This window comes from Thunnus maccoyii, chromosome 2 (genome assembly GCF_910596095.1).
Source record: "Thunnus maccoyii chromosome 2, fThuMac1.1, whole genome shotgun sequence".
NCBI classification, from domain to species: Eukaryota; Metazoa; Chordata; class Actinopteri; order Scombriformes; family Scombridae; genus Thunnus; species Thunnus maccoyii.
The window spans coordinates 29763750-29787301 of record NC_056534.1 but is presented as its reverse complement, the minus strand read 5'-3'; the positions used below and the strand labels follow the sequence as shown (position 1 = coordinate 29787301).

General features: G+C 40.2%; 2 protein-coding genes across 3 annotated transcripts in view; one reads left to right on the top strand and one right to left on the bottom strand.

The window, feature by feature from the left end:
* tmc5 (transmembrane channel like 5) overlaps positions 1-2866 on the bottom strand; it is a 13433-nt gene extending 10567 nt beyond the window's left edge. The window contains exons 1-2 of one of the 2 annotated variants that reach the window (XM_042428695.1): positions 1246-1717; positions 550-650 (exon numbers count right to left, since the gene is read on the bottom strand). The gene's annotated coding sequence lies outside the window, so the exon portion shown is untranslated. Of the gene's footprint in view, positions 1-549; positions 651-1245; positions 1718-2563 lie in introns of those variants that run through there. The other variant, XM_042428704.1, reaches the window with a different exon arrangement.
* nomo (nodal modulator) lies at positions 2331-23552 on the top strand. The gene is given in 48 exon segments (XM_042428734.1): positions 2331-2492; positions 3767-4031; positions 4196-4344; positions 4512-4667; positions 4769-4854; positions 4944-5089; positions 5168-5315; positions 5632-5814; positions 6171-6316; positions 6567-6681; positions 6767-6864; positions 7020-7203; positions 7466-7596; positions 7802-7957; positions 8085-8163; positions 8332-8520; positions 9297-9359; positions 9361-9525; positions 10139-10228; positions 10316-10361; positions 10488-10588; positions 10803-10909; positions 11032-11104; positions 12007-12159; positions 12360-12497; positions 12584-12673; positions 12808-12913; positions 13062-13212; positions 13466-13643; positions 13924-14065; positions 14273-14404; positions 15075-15211; positions 15301-15388; positions 15585-15648; positions 15913-16008; positions 16118-16339; positions 17183-17265; positions 17484-17643; positions 19366-19492; positions 20548-20661; positions 20825-20952; positions 21068-21209; positions 21354-21437; positions 22041-22151; positions 22258-22359; positions 22554-22673; positions 22869-22961; positions 23282-23552. Coding segments are annotated over 48 exon segments (5985 nt in total). The 5' UTR covers positions 2331-2476; the 3' UTR covers positions 23414-23552.

The window sequence follows — 23552 nt, the reverse complement described above, 5'->3', positions numbered from 1 at the left end:
CAGCAACACACTTTAAAAAAAACTCGCTCTACTGAATGAACAAAAACACAGATGACTATAGTAATGTGTTTTAAGTTATCACAAGAGAGATAAGAGGGTTTGCCCTCATTTCATATTGGCTTCGGTTGCCAGCTAAGTCAAATTTAATATAACTTAAACAAGAAGCAACGCATGTTGAGGCCAAGTAGCATGATGTGTTCAGAGTGACATTGTCAGAGTGAAGCATGTGTAATTTAATCTGTTGGTCCCATCCTCATCTATTCATCATTAATTCATACAGTAGGTTTGGTTTCTACCACATGTAGTATCATAGCTTTATGTTTCCCACACAGAGCCATTAAAGGATAGCAGGATAGGAAAATCTGACTAACAATTAACAGAGAATGACAGACTGACAACTCAGCCATGAAAGTTAGAAAGAATAACTTCATAGACTGTGACTACAAGTAGTGTTTGAGTGAGTATAGGCTGTCATAGAAATGCCAAACTGTGCAGATAATTAAAAATCTTGTAACACTATATTCCCCTCTATTATCAAGCCCTGCTTACCTGGTAATTGTGTTGTGAAAAGAACATGTAAGTCCTGATAAAATTTTGAAGAATGACTGAGTCTTTCTAGCAGTCTGTTCAGAGCAAGCCTGAGGAGTATCCTGGGAAGAAGCACCGTCAATGAGATAAAAATAAGGACTGTCTGGCTACCAGGAAGTGTGTGAAAGCCATAAAGGTAAAAGTCCACTGCTTGTGAAGAGGCCACGCAAATTTCATGTGAACGCTTTGTATTATGACATCAATAAGGAAACTCAAAGGCTAAAATTCAATTTGCATCCTTATTAGGATTTCAGGTGGGTGTCCAAGAGTCCATGCTGTGTCTAGGTTGACCTGTTGTGCTGCTTATTGACTGAACTTATCTACTGATTGATAAATAAATCAATAATGAATAAATACATAATTTTACACAACAGCAATAAAAAGAAGTGTTCTCACAAATTGGGCATTATTCCACAACTCAGTAACTAAAGGAAAATTCTCTTGGTCAAGGTCTAACACAGGATATATGTGCATACATCACTACATGTTAAACACTTCAACCAGGAATTTCATTGTTTTGCACTGTGATTCTTCAGAAATCATGGTCCAACTTGACTGTAAACCAGCAACTGGTAAACTTTGTGGATTCAATTCAGATAATAAATACTGCCTTTAAACAACTTCATTTTATTGGATATATTCTGCATCGTTACTCACTGTCTTGAGTTGCGATGCTTCTTCTCATTTCTTTTGCTCATCTTTTTTGCCTTAGGGGGGCAGTCTAATGCTTTTGCATGACATTCAGCTCAATCATCGTAGTACTCTGACTGTGAAAGCATCTGCATAAGCACATCCTTTGTGGCCATGGAGGCAGCTTTCTAAAGTCTGCTTGAGATTTCATAGTTATAACAGAAAGCCTACATTACAAACTGGGAGTTTGAGATAGCAGGGACATATGGGAAATACAGTATGTAGTGTTTTTGTGTGTGAGGTGTGACCCATATAGGGACCAAAAGTCAGGATATCTCAAATTCTGCTGTATTTCTTTTGACAGTCCTTTTTTTTTTGACAAGAGCAATACTATATCACTGAAATACCCTTTAATTAACTGCCTCTGAAAATCTCTCAGAGGTGGAAGAAGTACTTAAAGTACAAGTAAAAGTAGCAATACTTAAATGTAAAAATACTCCATCAATAGTAGAAGTCCTGTATGAAAAATCCTACTTAAGTAAAAGTTCAGAGGTAATTTACTTTAAATATTGAAAGTAAAGGTAATTGTTATGCAGAAAATCGTCCCCTGTGACTGATATATTAAGTAAAATTAATAAAGTACATTATTAATACTGAAGCATCAGTGTGTAATCTGCATGTTACTATTGTAGCTGCGGGACGTGGAGCTAGTTTCACCTTCTTTATATACAGTTTTGTTAACTAACCAACTGTTTTTATTGGGAAATTCAATTGCAATTCAATTTTATGTCAAGTAATGATTAAATTAAGTGTCCTTGTATAAGATACGGAAATACTTAATACTTGACATAATATTTACAAATGACAGGAAAGTTATAAATTAATTAAAAATTAATAATTAAAAAAAGTTAACAAAATTAGTAAAACTCCAATGACTGCCAGGCCAGTGTATTAAACACAGTATAACAACTACATACGATACATACACTACTGCAATCACTTTATTTGTTTTCACAACTATTAAGGTGAGTGATTAAATCTTGACATGTAAAAGCAGTAAGATAAAAGACAAAGGATATGACAGAATCAGAAACTATGCATTGAAGCTGATCCTGGATTCAGGAAGTGGTTTCTGGGAAAGGCTTGTGGGCTTCCTGACAACTGGAGCGTCAAGTCCCAGTAAACGAGGAAAACTGCTAGGTCAACAATTAGCTAACGTATAAATCCAACAATATTTATTTTATCAGAAAAGGGAACGATGGAAGCCGACTCAGGTAAACCTGAAGTTAACGCAATATGTGTGTCTTTAGCTGTCTGTAAGTTAACGTCATTAACAAAAACTTACTTCAACATCAGCGAAACACCAGCTAGTCATGCTAACCTCGAACTTCACTCTAATAAACGCTGACAACAGGCTAACAACTTTGTCCTTCTAGTTAATGATTTAATAAATGGTGTGAGTGCCACATGTTACATTGAATATATAGGCTTGGTCTGGTTTTATATGAGTCTTTCTATCGAGTCGAAACTCCGCTGTTGATATTTTTGTTTGCTGAGTCTGCGTCTTTAGCCATTGTGGTTCAACTAGACAGACAAAATAATTTGTCAGTGTTTGTTGCTCACATTCGAAAACAACACGTTAACTGAAAGCCAGAAGAAACAATATATCTTACTGTATGTTTTCATTGTTTAAATATAACACTGCAGCTCTGATGTGATGCTGTCCGGCAAACTAATAATTCATCCAAAACATTTCTGGAAAACTGGAAAATCTGAATAGTGATGTGAAATTAAACTAAATGTATATGGCTGCATGCTGTGTGTGATTGTAAACTCACTGTCTTGTTTTTCTTCTTACAATAATTATCATCCACAGACTGATATAATCTAGTTAGTTGCCATATTGCCCAGCGTGCATTACATTGAATAACATTAATCACCTGTTTCACTCAAGATATTAAGAAGTGGATGAATTCTCAGAATATTATAGAATAAAATACAGAATTCAAGGCAACAAAATACCTCTTTAACAACGCCTCTTTCTTATGTTTGTCTGTAGTCATAACTGTGTATTTATGGGAAAGTCAATTTCAATCCAGTTTTGTGACAAGCAAATGTATAAGATGATGATTTGTATAAGATATGGAAGTATTTAATATTTAACTTAATATTTACAAATGAATGGGGAAGTTGTAGATAAGCATATCTTGCTTCAGACTGCTGTATTAAATACAGTATAACACCTATATACTGCGATATAGCTGTTAGCAGAATTATAATGCCTCAAAGTTTGTTTTGCAGTTGTTTTGCATTTTCATTCTTAAATTCTCTGTATCAGCAACTCCCACAGAAAAGCTCAATAAATATTGTATTACATTCATTCATCTACTACAGTTTGGTGGTGGAAGATTAATATATTTTACTCTCAGTTAACCTTATTGCAACTTTTAGCAGTTAAAATCAGGATTGTGATATCACCATATCATATGAATGGTCACCATATCATTATCTATGTATGGCTTGACCTCATTTTTCCATCTTTTCCAAGTGTTCTACACTGATCGTAGTGGAAGAGTCACCAGTAACCTACTGCTGGACCAGCTTCCCAGTTACCAGTCCCTGCTGTACCGCAGGAAGTCATCGACTGGCGCTACCAAGCGAAGGAGCAGCTCCAGAGCGCGACTCAGCTCCTCTGGTAGTGGGAAATGGGCTGTGAACACAGTCAACAGAAATGAGGAGAAACAGAAGAACCAGACAGAGCAGAGACCGATCAGAGAACTAGCCAAGACCATGGCTGAGAAACGCAGAGACAAGTAGGAATGACATTATAGTATCCTCAGCATCGTCTTTAAATAAGATAATTAAACTAAAGTGTACACTGTGATTACATATTCCCTGGCTATTTTTAAAAGGTGCATGTAACGAGTTTAGTAAGCTATTTATTAAGCTATTTATAATAAACTATTTATATGACTAGAACGCAACGCCTTGAAGATGATCGAGAGCTCAGCAGCTGGCGACAGTGGAGGCAAAGCACCCGCAGGTATCTGAGGAGGCTGAGAGATGATGCCCGAGAATGGCTGAGCTCCCTGCAGCTCTGGAGAGGACACATCCACCTGATAGAGGGTGAGAGAGGGATAATGAGATAGTCTTGACAGTCAGAAAACTGTATCCTTAGCCTCAGAGACATTCATTGATTTCTTTTCAGGATGGCCAAAATGAGCAAACATACTTCTGCTCTAACAGAAAATGTACCAATTCTGATTTTGTTGTCTTTGTCTCGCATGTGACAGGGATGTTCGGCACAGGGATCCTGTCTTACTTTTCGTTCCTGCGCTTCCTGGTCATGCTCAACTTGATCATCTTCGTGATTATGTTCAGCTTCGTCATGTTGCCCATCGTCATTGCCCCCCACATCGCAGGGAATATTACCTACAACCAGAATGATGGTCAGAGGAAGCTTGTTTGTTTTAGAGCACATCTAGCATTCAGCCAAAAGATATGCTAAACATCCATAATTAAGCTTATATCTTACTGTGCTTGACCACAGGTAGCGTGTGCAGCGTGTATCCAAGCAGCGCTCGCCGAGGTCTTGTCATCTTCCACGAGCACATCACCGACCTGCTCTCTGGCGGAGTAAGTCCCTGCACTTTATCTTTAAAGGTCTCTGGAGAAACAAACTGCCATAGTGGTTTTCTCACTCATCTTTTGTGCTTTATCCGCAGGGCTTCCTAGAACAGACCTATCTTTTCTATGGCTACTATAAAGTGGACAAAATCCACTTTCCAATGACCACCTATAATTTACCACTGGCCTACCTGCTGGCCACTGTCGCGTACCTCTTTCTAAGTCTCGTCTGGATTGTCAAAAGGTACAGCAAAGGCAAAATCATGAGGGATTCAATTTATTTGAAGGATCTGTGTTGATAACTTGGCTTTTTTTCCACAAGGTCCGCCACAGGATTCAAACGCAACCTGGTTCAGGATGAGGACCGCTTCCAGAGTTTTTGCAACAAGATCTTTGCTGGCTGGGACTTCTGCATCACCAATGAGAACGCTGTAAAGCTGAAGAGAAGCAGTCTGCTCTATGAGCTTAAGGTTAGTTGATCTTTCTGTTAAACCAGATGTGTTTATATAGCAGGATTTGCCAGGAGTCATAAGGTAAGATAAGGCTATTTTTACATGCTGAGAGAAGTCCAATTTTAATCTGGATCATAAACCTCTTTTCGGGTGGTTTGTATATATCTAAAGATATTTTATGTATCTTCCTCAGGATGTCCTCTCAGTCATTCAGACTGGTGTAGTATTCTTTGTCGAGAAATGAGTTACATGAGTTGTCATGAATGTATAACACTATGCTCCTGTTGAACATTTGCCTTCCTCGTTTTAAATGTGCATATTCTTATCTCCCCAGACGGATTTGGAGGAGGAGAGGATCAAGCAGAAAATTGCAGATCGCACCCGCAAAGAGAAGTGTCGGATTTATCTCATCCGCTTCATCCTCAACCTTTTTGTCATTGGTGTTCTGGCTGCTTGCTTCTACAGCATCTATGTAGCCACTATCTTCTCCCAGGAAGCACAGATGGATAAAAAAAAGGTAACGAAATGTTGCTAAATGTGCTTTCTGTTGCAAACATCTGTCTGTCTATCATTGTCTGTTGTTTATAATGCCCTTCATACACTTTGTGAATCACCTTTGAATTTAAAAAAAAAAAAAAAATTACCTCTGACCTCATCAATTAAAACACAGACTCTAAAAACCCCGCTGCTGTTTTGTTTCTGAAGTTTATAAAGTATTTGATTAAAAGTAAGTTGTGCTGATTCGTTCACATCCTGAAATCTTTATGTTTTGGGGAAAATGTGTATTTAGACAAAGCTGACATCAATAAGTGTCAAAGGAGATTTATTTATGGTGAGGTAATTGCTCTCAATATTGCTTTTGCTGGTTCGCAGGAGAATTTCATCGTGGATCTCATCCATGAGTATCTGCCCTCAATTGTTATCACCTTGGCCAACTTCATCACACCCCTCCTCTTCTCCGTTATCATCAACTTTGAGGACTACTCACCCGCCTTCGAGATCCGCTTCACCCTCATGAGGTAATAACGACTCACACACACTCATGATGTTAAACTTGAAGTAATTCTCATCAGGAGACAAACACTATCTGTTTGTGATGTGCAAAATGATACAAAAAGGAGGATTTTAATACATAAAGGGCAAAATTACATTAACAAAAATATGTTATTTATAGCTCTCAAGCTAAATAGCTTGAATGCCAGTGAGACTAAATGGCTGAATCACTCTCTTTAACACATTTACGCTGTTCATTTTGTTTCTTCCTTCCAGGTGTGTCTTCATGCGGTTGACCAGTATTGGGGTTTTGCTCTTCTCTCTCTGGTCTCAGATCACTGACTGTGAAAAGGAGTCCTGCATCTGTGGCTACAACCATGTGCTTTACTCTGTAAGTCATTTTTTGTGTGTGTGTGGCCTGCTGGTTGCAGTTTGCTCTTTGTAAATGTCTCAAATCTGACGGCTGTTCTCCACAGTGTTGGGAGACCCGTGTTGGTCAGGAAATGTACAAACTCACCATCTTTGATTTCATCATCATTGTCGCAGTCACCATCTTTGTGGAGTTTCCCCGAAAGTAAGTCCTCACCTTCCCACAGTAAAAAAATAAAAAAAAAAAGTTTACATAACAAATTTTACAGGGTTTTTTTCAGTCTTGCTTGAGTGCAATGCTTTAATATTTTATTATATGTAATACTTTTTTCCATTCATTATTTTCTTTTTTCTACTCAGGCTAATAGTGAAGTACTGTGACTGTGGTCTGGCTAAGTGGTGGGGCCAGCAGGAGTTTGCTATTCCTCAGAATGTGCTTGAGATTGTCTACGGTCAGACGATATGCTGGATCGGCACGTTCTACTGCCCAATGCTGCCTGCCATCTGCACCATCAAATACTTCTTCATCTTCTACATCAAAAAGGTGATTTCGTCCTACATGCATTTTCAGAAGTGGAGTTTTCTTGTGCTTTGCTTGTAAAAAAAAAAAATGTCAGCATTCAAGAAAACACAAAATTGTACTGTATGTATGGGGATGTGATGCCAGTGTTAAAAATTGAGTGTGTTTATGTCTGTTTAGACACCTAAATGACAAATTCTCTGGTGTAATTCACAGTTTGAATATTTTTGGTAGCCCTTATTGCGGTGTTGATATTTTTGTTACCTTTCCTCTCCTTGTTTTCAAGGTATCATTGATGAATAACTGCCGTCCAGCCACACGTCCATTCAGAGCTTCCAGCTCCAACTTCTTCTTCCTCGGCGTGCTGCTGATAGGCCTGGCTCTGGCATGTGTACCTGTCACAGTTAGTGTAGCACAGTGAGTAATGTGCTGCTAATGACCACATTATGTTTTAAATTGAGTCTTTCAGGTAGTATCATGCCTGCTTCTCTGCAGCTTTGTTAGCTTTACTGAGTGGAAGTAAGAACATCAGAGGTCAATATTTGTCTCATGAATTTACATGTTAGTTAAATATACATGGAGACTGAAAAAAAATCTCAGTCACTCATCCCTTTTTGTACAGAATAAACTGTTCCCAGGCATGTGGACCATTTGTTAATTACACCACCTCCTGGGAGGTGCTGCCAAGGACGGTATCCCAGCTACCCCATGGAGTCCAAACGCTCCTCTTTGCTCTTGCATCAGAGGCTTTTGCTGTTTCCTTCTTTGTCATTACATGGTACGTGTTCCAGTTAGGTATATCAATATGTCTGATCATTGCAGAACTGATGATTTAACTGTTGGTGACAGCTGATGTTTTCTATCTATGGTTGTAATTTAGCATTATTTCTATTTTTCCCCTGCAGTTTGGCCATGTTTTATGTGATCGCATTGGCTGGAGCTCACAAGAGAGTTATTAACCAACTAAGGGAGCAACTTGCCATGGTGGGTCTTCTCAAGAATACAACCAGACTTCAGTAAATCTTTTTCAGGGCTACTTGTATTCTGCCTCTTTTCTTCATTTGACATTGACGATGCTCGGTCATCGTTTTAATTACTATCAAAGATAGTCTGAACTATAATCTACTATCTGTGTGTCATTTTGTTGCTCAGGAGGGCCGTGACAAGCGTTTCCTGATCCAGAAGCTGTGCCAGGCCCAGAGGCTCTCAGCTGTCAGATCCCCTGTGTCCAAATCTCAGCCCCGCACCAGCAGAAGCAGCCCCAGCTACCACACCAGCTTCTCCAACAATTTCGATGAAGGAGTGTTCCTGGCACATCCACCTCCAGTCTCCTCCACACATGTGTGAAGCAAGGGCTGAATATTACGGAAAAATAAACAGATGCTACACTGGACAAATGGACTGGACTTAGATGGAACTAAACTGTTTGCATTAATACCTTAAATGTTCTTTTTTTATTGTGAAAACTCTTTGGACTCTATAGACCTGCTGACATTATTGTGTTGCCTTTTCAGTGTTCTTTTGGTGACAATCTTAATATTTTAAAACTGTTAAGAAGCCACAACGATTCAGTAATTTTAGACCAAAATAAGCCTTGCTGGTCAGATGTTTTTGTGGTGTTTTCCTCACTGTATGTGCTATCATCTTTTCCTTCTGAGAAGGACTTGCATTACTAAAACCTTTGAGTTTTAAGCACTTTAAATGTATTAACACTAGACTTTTCTTACTTTTACAATGTTCTAGTTTACAGCACAATGCATCCGTTGTGTGAATCCTAACATTTATATCATTAGGAATTGCTCTTAGGTTGCATGATTATGGAAATTAAAAACTAATACACTAAACACTAAACTGAAGCCACCATTACTGTGACTCATTTGTAATTCATTCATGGTTGTTAGTACGATTAATAATGTTAGTTTTTGGGAAAATGCTCTTTATTTTATTGTGGTGTTTTTATATATGACTGCGGTGACTGCCTTTATAGGGAAAATAAAATAAATATTAAAATTGGTCACTTGTCTTTTGTTTTTTTCACGTCATGAACGTCAAGTGTTTACCACCTCCAGGCCAGCAGAGGTCGCTGCTCCTGGTTGTCTCTACTCGGCCGGTGACAGCAGCTCAGCTGGTGCGGAACCGGAGGCAGCGTGCTGTCGCTCGGCTCAACGACAGATCAGATAGTCAGCCAAAATGTTGAGAATTACGATCCGGGCAGACATGCGAGCCCTTTGGGTTTTATTCTGTATTGTGTATTCTCAGTTCCTTACCGTATCCTCCGATGACATAGTGGTGGCATGCGGAGGATTTGTGAAATCCGACGTTGAAATCAATTACTCTCTGATCGAGGTGAGAGTGCAAACCTCCCGGCTAGCTTGCTAGCCGCTAGCTAACAGTTAGCCAGTTTATCGCAGTAAGCTAAAGCTTAAGAGGAGACTGGTGATGACAGTTTGAATGAAATTAATACAGCAGCAGGTTGTTTTTAACTTAACATTGGCTCTCTGTTGCTAGAAGACATTTATTCAGTAGTAATTCAAGTAATGTAGTGTTAGTTCGATGTTGACTAAAGCTAAAGCTAGTTTGCTAATTAGGAGGATTTCTGTACGCAGTAACATTTGACTGAAAATCGTATGTTTGCTGTATTATATCAATATATTTGTAATTACACTGACTGCTCATTCCGAAACCTAAAACCTGTCAGCGTTGTTTAGGAAGACGTTAGGTGCTAGCCACTAGTCCTAATCCCTGCTCATTCACAGGCTCCATGGGATTAGCCATTCGGTCAGTTAGTGAAATTAACTAAATCCCTGATAGACTGGTCTGTTTGTTGATGACAGCTGATGCAATTAACTCAGACAATTGGTCTTAGACTTAATATTCATAACGATTGCAGCATTAACACCTCAGTGCTAGTAATTATAAATATGTCTAATAATCAGTTTGTGTCCTCTATCCTGCACAGATTAAACTATACACCAAACAAGGCTCCTTGAAATATCAAACTGATTGTGCTCCAATCAATGGCTACTTCATGATCCCTCTATATGACAAGGTATTTGAAGCAGTCATTAATTAGTACTTTTAATTCTTGTATTCACTGATGATGATTTTAATCTATACATTTGTTTCTTCTACACAGGGAGACTTTGTTTTGAAGATTGAACCCCCCCTCGGGTGGAGCTTTGGTAAGAATGTCATAGCTGCATCCTCACAATTAACCAACTAAAAATTTAAATTATGCTAGTTGTTGTCTAGGAAGTGGAAAGAAAGTCTGCCTAATCTACATGCTTTATTCTATGTTTCTTGGGCAGAGCCTACCAGTGTTGACCTTCATATAGATGGAGTCAGTGACATCTGTACAAAAGAGGAAGACATCAACTTTGTGTTCACTGGCTTTTCTGTCTCAGGAACGGTGAGATTTGTTCAGAATTTCCTCCCTTTTTAATCACAACATTTCTCTTGTGGACTTGAAAAGCTTATCCGACCCAAAAGGAGATTAAAAATTTAAAAAGAAAAACAGATTTTTGATGGAAAAAAATGCCTAGTGGAAAAAGTGGTAAAGTGTACAACAGAGAGAGACTCTCACCCTGATGTAATGCTTTACTTTCCTGATTTTCATTGTTCAGGTTCTGAGTAAGGGCCATCTCCTGGGCCCGGCAGGAGTGGAAGTCAAACTCAGCCCAGCGGGAACAGAAGAGAAACTCCAGAGTGTCGTCACACAGCCTGGAGGAAAGTAAGTAGCTTACATGTGTCAGTTGAAAAAAAGTTCTTATAGGTTTTCCCTGTAGTAAACATCTGTCTTTAATCGTTTAAAATTTCAAAGCCTTGTCCTTTTGTGTGGTCTTCATAACACAGGTACACCTTCTTCAAAGTGCTCCCCGGAAATTTCGACATTACAGCTTCCCATCCCTCTTGGAGTCTGGAACAGGTTGGTAACTTCAGGTTTCATTGAGATGTGGATATTTCACAGATATTAAATTTTATTGTCACATGCACAGCAACACAGCGACGGGCAACATTGTACGCAGCAAAATTTGGCTTCTTTGAGCTCTAGTTTCAATTAATGCAAAATAGATAGAGACAAAATAAAAAAATATAAATACATACAAATATACATTATATTGCACATTGGGTACGCGAGTGCGGTATGGCACAGACTGTATATGAACAGTTAGTTAGGTAGTTGATTTTAAACTTTGGTGTCTCTTAATGGAAAATTATGTATTGTAAAATTTCCACCAGGTAACATTTAAGGAAAATATTTACTAACTCTGTGTTTTAAGAAAAAATTAAGGTTTTTTCTCATTGACAGTATAGTCAGAGATTTTCTGAATCCGGCATCTTGTGGTAATAATAAGACAGCGAAGCTTGTCATGGTCGAAACCTTTCCTTATTCTCTGTGATTCCTTTAAAGCACATGCAGTAGTAGATATTCATTTAGCTCAAATTATAAACAGAGAACACTAATGTGATTAAAAAAGATTTAATTTTTTCTCCATAAAGAAAAAGACTACGCCATGTTCCTCCTGAGATCAGCAGGTTTGTAACTTCGGTCAGATTCTGTGTCTGACATAATTTTCTCACCCGTACCCAGGTATTAACACACTGCTGGGTACCAAATTATCGCAGTTTCCCATTTTAGTAGTGTCATTAAAACAGTGGAGAGTGCATGATCCCAGGGGTTGCAGGGGTCTTTTTAATTCTGTATCTCATGAGTGTAGAAAAAACTTCATTATTCACCTAGTTGCTCAGCTGATAAGACTCCTGTCAGGTTAGCAGGTTTATAATTAATGACTCTCTTATGTGGTGACCTTTGCCGTCTTCCCACAGAGTACCACATCAGTGCACGTCTCCAATGCCAATGCCCCGGCTGCCGACCATCTGGTGGTCGGAGGCTATGACGTCTCGGGGGAAGTCCGCAGTGATGGAGAGCCCATGAAAGAGGTCACCTTCCTACTGTACTCAGCCACAGTCAAGAGAGAGGTAAACCAACATTATTGTACATTTTCATAAACAGAAAACAGAGTACTCAAACTAGATCATGATCATATATGGCTATCCTTATCCTTTTTGAGAAAAGTCAGAATTAGGCTTAAGCTTTCGTTCTGGAATATTGTCATTTTGTCAGGATTTTAACCAAGTTATATCGCTCCATTTTTGTACGTGTTTGTTTTGATTTCCAGGACGTCAGTGGTTGCAACACATCCCCAGTGGAGGGAGCAGATTCTGGGGACAGCTCCCTGGTCTACCTGTGCAGTGCTCTGTCCAGGGAAGATGGCACCTTCCTCTTCCCCTCACTGGCCAGTGGAGAATACACTGTGGTAAGTTTAAAACCAAAACATTTCTCATGCATATCAATATAATTATTTTTTGCCTCTAATTCTGCTTTTGTGAACTCTCGTATCAGGTGCCGTTCTACAGGGGAGAAAGGATCACTTTTGATGTTGCTCCCTCTAGAATGAATTTCAAGGTGGAGCACAACAGTTTGAAGCTAGAGGTAAAGATTCAAATTGCATCTGTGTTTTTCAATATTTTTTTATAACATTTGTCTTTATCTTGCACATATGAGAACATTTTATGCATAGCGCCACATTTTGACATGTAACGCTGTTTCTTTTGCTCCTTGTGTAGCCCATCTTTCGCGTCATGGGCTTCTCTGTGACAGGTCGAGTTCTCAACACCGTCGACGGGGAGGGTGTACCTGACGCCACGGTGTCCCTCAACAACCAGATCAAAGGTACGAGATGACTCCAAGCTTTCTTCTTCTTCAAAAACGACATAAAAACAACCAGAACATTGTGGAAACACTCAATTTGTGCATTCAGTGGTTTTCATTATGTACACATTTTCACACTGCGTTCTGCTTTGCTGTTCTGTCCTCACAGTCGTCAGCAAGGAAGATGGTTCTTTCCGGCTGGAGAACATGACAGCTGGTACCTACACCATCCGTGTCAATAAGGAGCTCATGTTCTTTGAGCCAATCACAGTAAAGATCGCCCCCAACACACCGCAACTTCCTGACATCATCACGGCAGGGTACGTCTAGCCTGCCCACTTCCTGCTTTGGCTGCATCTGTTTTGCCTTTGCTTTTTTGTTTTTCTGCTTTGTTTGTAACACACTGAGATGCATCTTTGTCTTCATGTTCTGGAGATAATTATAGAAATGTGTTTCACATATATAAATTACACATGTTTTGGGAGAAAAAATTAGCTTTAAATGACGTCTGTTTGGTCTTTCTACTTTGATAACGGGTTTTATGAAGTTGTGATTTTTTTTGGTCCCACACAGGTTCAGCGTTTGTGGTCAGATCTCCATCAGCCGCCTGCCTGAAGGCATGAAGCAGCAGGGTCGCTACAAGGTCACTCTGACACACCAGGGCCAGGACAAGACCTCCGGCCGGACTGTCGACTCCGACCCCCAGGGAGCTTTCTGCTTTCAGGCCAAACCTGGAGACTACAGCGTCCAGGTACGACTGTAGCAGCATCTAGCATTTTATAATAGTGATTTTCCTGAAGTTTCTATAGTTTTGTCTCAATGGGCTCTTAATTCATTTAAATGGAAAATCCAGACTGAAATAGAAGTCACATACTGTATGTTATTCATTTTTATTGCAGAGCTATAGAAACTACAGAAACAGTCCAGAATCATTGTACCACTACAGAGTTTGTACATGAATGTAGCACAGTTGAAAATGTATCTTTCCACAAGTTCTTAAGATAACTTTGGTTGTACTTCCATGTGCTCAGGTGTCTCTCCCTGAAGTGGAGGTAAAAGCAGGCCTGGCTCTGCAGCCTCAGGCCCTGGAGGTCTCCCTTGTGGACCGGCCCCTCACAGACCTACTTTTCACCCAATTCATGGCCTCTGTCTCGGGGAAGGTCTACTGTTTAGGTAGGTAAAGGCTTGATAATTTACACTCATATATAGTTGTATTACACAGACTGTATTTGACTGAAATTAGATAAACACAGAAACAAGGATTTGGGGTAAGGCAGGGGAGCTAAATCAGCTTCAGCCTATAAACATTTGACACCTTTGTGTGGATTATTGTTCTTATTTTGACCTATATTGATCTCATGGCCTCTGGTTGACTTCTAGCATCCTGTGATGACCTGTCAGTAACACTTCAACCCGTGAGTCGGCAAGGAGAGAGAAGAGCGGTGGCTCTTTCTGGCAGCAGCGACATCCTCAGCTTCTCTTTTGACAACGTTCTTCCCGGGAAATACAAAGGTCAGGAATCACTGCCCTCAACTAAAACATTCTTTATTGCACTAGTAATATTTTGGGTCGATTTTTAGAGCAATTACAAAGTGAGCATGAGTTTTTGCAAGCTGTGGAAGTGTCTCAACCTTTTCTTGGAGCCTAAAGTATGTGTGTTTTGCCTGGAAGAAGACAAGGCAAGCACATTATATAAACTGATTCCTTCATCCTGTGTGCGTTTCTAAATCTGTTCAGAAATCAAAGTAATTATTCGCTAATGATTGTGGGGAAATCAATTAGTAATTACTGGCTATAGGAAGCACACATCATTCAGCCGGTGTTTCTGTACCTTCTGGCGCTGCATCTATCTCACTCACTGTTGAATACACACAATCTGTTAGTGTGCCTGTGAGCTGACTGCACACACAGCATCTTTAGGGGATGTTGACACAGCTTTGAGTGTTGCCAGGCCAGAGTAGTGCAAGAAGTTTACTTTCTTTAGCATTTGTTGAAAGATCAGATTATCATAAGATCCTTTTGGCGAGAAAGGCCTGATCCTAACTGATCAAAGCATCTGAGAATTTTCCTTCTAGGCTTCTGCAACGCTTGGCATCCATCTGTCACTTTTCTGTTTTTCTGTGACTTTGAGTTTAAGTCTGTTAATTATTTATGATTTCCTCCCATCTTTAACATCCATCAGTGAGCATTTCTCATGAGGAGTGGTGCTGGAAGCACAAGTCCATGGAAGTGGAGGTTCTGGACTCTGACGTCTTGGGAGTGGAGTTCAGACAGATTGGATACATCCTGCGCTGCTCCCTCTCCCATGCCATCACTCTGGTCAGTAACTAGTAACTCCCTCCAGTAGCTTTAGGTGTATGTTGTCGTAGTTAGTAGTCAAACATAACTGAATGTTTATTTCTGAGCAGGAGTTCTTCCAAGATGGCAGCAAACCTGAGAATGTCGGCGTGTACAACCTCTCTAAGGGAGTCAACCGCTTCTGCCTCTCCAAGCCTGGTGAGGTTCATTCTCCTGACCTCTCATTAGCTAAACATAGTGTGAATTAACATATGTAGAAAACAAAAAATATCAGTGTACCAGCTGCTCCCTTGTGCATAGTTAGAACAGTGTTTTGAGCAAAGAGGTCTGTGTCAAGATTACCTAAATATAAAACTAGAGCAAAGTAATTAATCATCTAATATGGCTTGTCCAGGTGTTTACAAAGTCACCCCTCGCTCCTGCCACCAGTTCGAGCAAGACTTCTACACCTATGATACGTAAGTATGAACTAATGAGATGGTGTTTCCATTTATCTCTGTTGCTGGGGTTGTGTGACACTCAGATTAATTTATCCACCATTTTACAGCCGTAACAGTAGCGATGGAGTAGGCTACTGCTATGTGTCGACAGTGTTTTTGTTATTACTCTCACTGTCAGAACGGAGGAGGGGTCAAAAAGTCCCGCACTCCAGCTTTTAAACAATTCATAGGTTCCCGCTGAACAATTCAACCAAACGATGGTTGTTATTCTGTGTCCAACAGCTCGGCACCCAGTATCCTGACTCTCACTGCAGTGCGGCATCACATGACCGGGCTCATCACCACCGACAAGATCCTAGACGTCACAGTCACCATCAAGTAAGACTCATTATGGCTGAGCTCACTTTCAGCAGCCCTCTAAGCCTGAGGTAATATAAGCTGCTGTGCATCAGTCTGTAAATGTCCCCCCCACCATCCTCTCGATCAGATCATCCATCGAGAGCGAGCCGGCGCTGGTGCTGGGCCCCCTTCGGAGCCAGGAGGAGCAGAGACAGGAGCAGCAGCTGCAAGAGATTCAACTGCGCCGTCAGGAACGAGAGCGCCGCGCCGCCGAAGAGGACGGAGGTGCCAGAGACGATAGCCCTCCTATCCAAGAGAAGGCTGATGAACTGACAGGCCCCTTCCATTATGAGTTTTCCTACTGGGCCAGGTTGGTTGGCACAAAATTTTCACTCGATATATTTTGCTCTTTATAACGTTACAAATCATGATCGCAATCTTCTAAAGACTTCAGTTCACTCTGTAATGTTCCTCTTGTACATAATATACCTTTTTTTTTTAATGATGTACATAATACTCTACAACACAGTCTCCCAGATGTAACAATTCTATAGTTTCCTGTTATGGCCATCAGTTGTAATCATTTAATCTTTGTGAGAAATCCTGTTTTTTTCCATCTGTTTGGCATTGAGGATGGCTCTAAATACCACAATGCCCATGAGCCTCAGCAGCTGTTGCTATGGAGAAGTCAGTCGAAGGCACGAATAAGGGCTTTAGTAAAACACACCGTCATGGTTACATATTCATCTAAAATTGTCCCAGAATCTGAAAGTCGATTAATTTAAGCTGCAGTTATCCATTTTCTAAAAAGTGTAGTCTTAAGCTTCTGCACATCTTACCCACACACCTTACAGGATTTTAAGCTCAGTAATTGGATAATTTTTAACGAAATGTATCTTTGGAAGAGTAAACTTCTTTATTTGTGGTTTTATTTACAGAGGCTAGTACCTTTTGAGTTTTTCTCAACATCATTTTTTGTACTGATTCATCTGTGAGAGTTTCAGGCCCATCTAAACTGGAGGAGCTCCATTTGTGAGTCACGTAACATTGTCTATGGAGGAAACCTTTGATGCTTGAAACCACTCCTCCTCCTACTTCGCAGCTCTATTATTAGTGGCTGATTGACATTCACAATTATAACCACAGAGTCATCGTTGAGCCCTGACCACATGTAATAATGCAGTGAGTTAATATTTACTGTATGACTGAACAGGGCTGGAGAGAAGATCACAGTGACTCCCTCCTCCAAGGAGCTGCTGTTTTATCCCCCTGAAGTAGAGGCTACCATCACCGGAGGTACGTTCCTTCACACACACCGTCATCTAACAAACTCACTCTGTCTAGAAGTGTTGCCAGAGTGCTATTAAAATTTGACCCCCAACTTCCAACTGACATGTTGGTTGCAAAAAAAAAGGATAAGAATTTAAATGAAATAATAAAATCACCTAAGCTTTGTAGCATGCAATATCACCAGGCTATCTGAAAGGTTGTAATTACACTCCTCCCCTCAACAGAGTCCTGTCCAGGTCGTCTGGTCGACATATCAGGACGTGCGGGTCTCTTCCTGGAGGGCAAGGTATCACCAGAGCTACAGGGTGTGGAGATTTCCATCACTGAGAAAGGAGCTGCTGCACCACTCATCACTGTGGCCACTAATGAGATGGGGGCATACAGGTATGACAACCCAAAACATATAGTCCAGACCCAGTTTTCCTGTGTGTCCTTGTCATAGGTTTTGGTCATGCTAAAAGGTCTATAAATGTACTGTATGTGCTTAGCAGGTCCACAACAGAATAAGGAGCTTGTCCATTAATACATTTAAAGCCCAATAGAAGTGTAGAAGCAGCAGTGATGTGTGGGTTCTAGTTAAAGCTCTGGCAGTAATATAATTTGCTCTTCAGGCACAAGTTAAAATGGGTTTAATCACAATCTGTGGCAGAGGGTGTGTATGCAGTCTGTTTAAATGACCTCATGTAAACACATGTAAAAGCTGCACATAAGAGCACCAGGGCTTAGAGCTTACATGTAAAGCTTTATCTCTGCTCTCTGTGTCGTGAAAACCAAATTGAAGCTTGACTTGTACTGATTGTTAAATCTGCCTCAGTCACTCTGCTACAGATATGGTTTTACATGCAGATGAGCAGCTTTTCAAGAGGAGTTTTTAGCCATGCTAGCAGTGTGGTGATGCCACTTTGGTTCAAACTGAAATTGGTACCAAAAGTTGGTACAGACGTTCATGGTTCCCAGAGGATGAATGCTAATGACTTCCGCCACCTCCTGACTTTTCCAGGCTCCACTAACAGGTCAAAATTTTCAGTTATAAAGAAGAATTATAAAGAAATATCTCTGCATATAGTTGATAGATTGGCAAAAAACTCTGTACAGACATTAATGGTCCCCAAAGAACGAATCCTAATCATTTTTGTGAGGTTGACATTTCTTTTTTAAGTGAAACCTTTCAACAAAAATTGGATGGATTGTCATGAAATTTGGTACACACATTCATGTCCTTTTCAGGATACATTGTAATGACTTTGGGGATCCTTTTAAGTTTCATCTAGCACCATCACCAGGTCAAATTTTAAATTTGTCCATTGGTTATGACTAAATACCTGCAAAACTAATGACATTCCCATGAGTCCGCCCCGTTAGCATGCTGCTAATGTGCTTAAGTAAGACGTTGAACATGGTAAACATAACTCAACATTAGCATTAAGCTCAAAGCATGGCTGTGTTGAAGTGCACCCTTATAGAGCCGCTAGTGTGGCTGCAGACTCTAAGTGTTAAGCAACATTTTAAAAATTAACAAGAAGAATCCAGAGCCCAGGTTCAATCGAGCCGTGGTGATGGAGAGTCTGTTAAAATACATTCATTCTTAGATTTTAATAATTTGTCAATCCTGATTTTTATTTCGTCTCTAAATAACATGACAAATTCTCTGTATTTAATAAATCCATGATCTTATTGCTGTGTTTGAGAATACATTTCTTTAATTGGTTGAAGTCAGTTTAGCAAACCTGACAGCTCTAACACTCAGGTGCAATTTTAGATGTCAAAATGGATCTACGGGTTAGTTTTCCTTCACTGAACTTTCTGTGGAAGATACTCTGAAGGAGCTCTCGGTTGTCAACTGTTGCCTTGAGCCCTGAACAAATGAGCTCATGAAAATAGTGAAAGAGTGTAGTAATGCCCTTTTTATGATGCATTTTCCTTACGTTTTCTCAGTATTGCGGGTTATATTTTTTAATATGAAAGTTATTTGTGATTGCAGTTGAATTAAATCATCCGTCATTATTATAGGTGTCTTTCTGTTTTTGTAAATGGACTTGTAATGTAATCATGCATCATGAAGACATGCAGCACTAACCACCTTTATTTCTCCTGCCTTTCATCCAGCGTGGGTCCACTCCACAGCGACCGGCAGTACGACATCAGCGCCAGTAAAGAAGGTTTTGTTCTGAGTCCTGTGGAGGGAACCCAGGGAGATTTCAAGGCGTTCGCACTGGCTGGTGTCACCTTCAAGGTACATGTGACCATCCTCACTGGCATACATATCACATATCCCAGTGATCACCAGCCACTTTCACATCTGTATTTGCACCATTTTAGCTGATGCTTTCATCCAGTACACCTTACAATACTAGTTCTTTGTTCACATTTACTCCTCTCACTGATTATGTGGTTTAATATGAATATGAAATGACATGATGAAAAGCCCTTGTTAGTTCCTACTGTATGTTTTCACAAAATATAATTAAAAGAAAAGATAACTGATGATAGTTGAATCAGTTTTCTGCTTTGCTGTGCTGTCAGTGAGTCGCCTTTGTACTGCCTTTGTTAAAAGGGTCTGCAATTATCTGCAGCTTCCATGAGATCCTGGCACAAATGATCAGTGTTCGTTTTCCCTTTCAGACTGTGTGATAAATTGCTTTGAAATCTCCTGTACAGCGTTTACCCAAATTACGGTGTGCTTGTTTTATCCTTCTGTTGTAAATCCTCTTTGAAACAGACCATTGCAGACATACAACTCACCTGTCAGCCCGATTAAACTCGCAATTTTACAATTTGGCATTTGCAAGTTAAACCGTGCCTTAGCAATTTTATGTTTTTCAAGAGTTCTCGTTTGCACTCGTTTGGTTGCATTACAATGGACATTTAGTCCACATGACCTTTCATTGAGAAAGTATTGAAAGAGTTAAATCATTTACCTCCCAGTCCAGCCACAGTTATTTCAAATATGTTCAATTTTAATCATTAACATTTGTACTCTTGTAGGCAAGACAAGGAAGCTTTTTTGTATTTCACATTTCATACACTGGATCCATTCAAAGTGCTTTACAGAGTAATAAAAATACAGTAAAGGTAAAAGATTTACAATTAAAAAGTGCAAAAACTATAGAGATACAAAAGATAAACTAGTGCAGTTCAAATCAAGTGAAATAGAAAGATAAAAGAACGCAACAAATACTCCCACTTTTTGATGCTTATTGTGAATGACCCCATATGTGTAGCAATATTCATCAATTTCGTTAGTTTATAAGATCATGTGCTCTTTCTCCCTTTCCATTTCTACTGTAGATAAAATCAGAGGATGGTCACCCCCTGTCAGGAGTTCTTCTGTCTCTGAGTGGAGGACAGTTTCGCTCCAATCTGTTGACTCAGGAAACTGGCCTCCTTACCTTCAATAACCTGGTAGGAATCCTTGTAAAATCAGTTTTCTATGCTGTAAAGTGTCAGTCCTCCAAATATCCAAACATGTAGTTGAAAAAAGTTAATTATAGGAATACCTTGACCTCGATTATGCTCCTTTTTTAATGTATATATTTTCCTGTTTTTGCTGTTCGTCTCTTCACAGAGTCCTGGTCAGTACTACTTCAAGCCCATGATGAAGGAGTTCCGCTTTGAGCCGGCATCTCAGATGATCACAGTGGAGGAGGGTCAAAACCTCAGTATCGATATAACTGGCATTAAGACCGCATACAGGTACCTCTACACTTTAATATGTATTTACCTTCTGATTGATCCTTTTCGTTGGATTCAGAAATGTCCATTGCACACATGTCTAATCAGTTTCACGGTTTCGTGCTTTTGCCCTTAGCTGCTACGGAGCGGTGCAGTCTCTGAGTGGGGACGCGGAGAGGGACGTGGCGGTGGAGGCGGTGGGCCAAGGAGAGTGTAGCCTCTACAGCGAGGACACCATTACCGATGAGGAGGGCCGCTTCAGACTCAGGGGTCTGCTGGTGAGGACGGAATGACCTGTTTAAATAAAACTGGAGGGTTTCAAACTAAAATCAATTAACTGGCAGCATTAGAGCTCTGTGTCTAATTAGAGCTATACTTGTATCTTCAAAGCCTTTTAACTGTAGCATAATGTTTCCTTGCAGCCTGGTTGCAAGTACCTGATTCAGCTGCGAGCTGAAGGCAACGACCACATAGAGAGAGCACTACCACAACACAGAGCTATAGAGGTAAGCAAGCAAATTTATTACACGCTTCTTCTCATGGTCTACACGACTTTCCAGATGTGCAACAGCTACTAAATGGATCTTGTTGTTGAGATTGTTTTCTCAACTGCTGCTGGCAAGATCAAGAACGAACTTTGAACACATAAATAAAATGTCGTCCCAGTTCAACATTTAACAAACTTTCAATGTCACAGTATCTATAAAGTTCCCCTTTATGCTTTGCGTTGCAGCGGCATCGTCGTGAAAACTAGATAGCAGGGTATGGAAAAGTTTTGTAATTGAATTGTTCAAATGACTGTGGGAACCCTGTGATTATGACTTATCTGCAGCCTTATCAAATGCGGCCTCTCTATACGCAGAACAAAAGCACTGATAATCCCATTGCGGGTTTAAAACCTCTTGGTTCATAATTTTGCCTCGTCTGAAAAGTGCAGGCCCCCTAATCTCTTTTGCGAGGCTGGAAATGCCTTAATTCCACTTAATTCTCTGTTATTATCACACCGTGTGACTTGTACAAAGCTTTATCCACATTTCACATTTGGTATTTTCTTTAGGAGTCCAAGAAGGCATCTGTACATTAAGCTCTGTGTTTGCTCTCTTATTCAGGTCGGCAGTAATGACATTGGAGGGGTCAACATCATTGCCTTCAGGCAAATTAATCAGTTTGACCTTAGTGGAAATGTCATCACGTCCCCTGAGCATCTCGCAACGCTATCGGTAGGACTGCTCGGCTTATGTATCCCTGCATTTTGATCCTTTTTATTGAACTTATATGAAAGTCGTATAAACTTTGAACTACTTTTTCTTCCTTTTCTCTGTCTAGGTGAAGCTGTATAAGAGTGACAATCTGGACAACCCAATCAACAGTGTTTCTCTGGGACAGTCCCTCTTCTTCCACTTCCCTCCTCTGGACAGAGATGGAGAGGTATCAGCTTGTAATTCTGTCTTTTAGGTCTCAATGGATGTGAGGAAGCCTAAACTACCTCAAAAACCTTTGTCATAATCTCTTTCCAGTCAGCCTGTGGTCTAAATTTATAGAACACTTTAGACGTAACCATGTTCCAGGATGTCCTGTTGTTCGATCTGCAGTCATCTCTGTCTTCTTTCTTTCTTTTCCAGAGCTACGTGCTGATGCTTTACTCCACGCTGTCCCGTTCGCAGTATGATTTCACTCTGCCCCAGGTCTCCTTCACCTCCACCGGCTACCACAAGCACATCACGCTTACCTTCAACCCCACCGTAAGATACATATGCTGTTTTTAAAACCAAGGTTTAACCTGTATCCGCTGTTTGATAGCGTTGTCTGTTGTTTTCACTGCAAAGAATAATAGGAAATGTGACTTTTTTTAATCAAAATAGGATTGAATAAGCTGTTTCTCTTGAAATTGTCTAAACTCAGTGTTTGAGTGTATGTGTGTGTGTGCTTCCCCACAGCGTAAAGTGCCTGACCAGGATGTTGCCCAGGGCTCATACATAGCTCTGCCCCTCACTCTGCTGCTCCTGTTAGCAGCATACAACCATGAAAAGGTACATTAGCAGCTCCACCTGCCCCAGACAATATGTTCAAAGAGCTTTCCTTGCTCAGCCGCTGAATTTCTAAATCTTTTAGGATTTTGCCTTTTCGTGGCAAAGCCTAAAATTTGAAAAAAAACATAAATGAAAAGTTGTTTCTGAAGAATGTCCCACTTGTAGTTTTCTTTTTGTATAATCAGTGCTTATTCATTCCATTCATTCCTATTGACCACAATATTTTCTGCGTGGATGGTTTCAATATCTCAAGTAAGAAACTGTTAATCCAACAAGCATTTGTTTAATACTTTTTTTTTTTTTGCTGACTTGTTTTCTAGGTCATCCCCCTGCTGTTACAGGTGGTGAATCGTATCCAGGGTGTGAGGAGCATGGCCCAAGCCAGCGGTGACAGCGCTGCTCTGGATGAAGCCAAACGCCAGGCCAAGAGACAGAAGGCCAGGCGTACATGAGGACACAACCGTGACTCACACAGTGCACCTCAGACCACGTCTTTGTACACTAAGTATTACACTAGCACCCGTGATCACAGCCTCACTGTGTGTTAGCTCATAGTACATGTTGGTTAACTAGATTAAATTCTTAACTTTG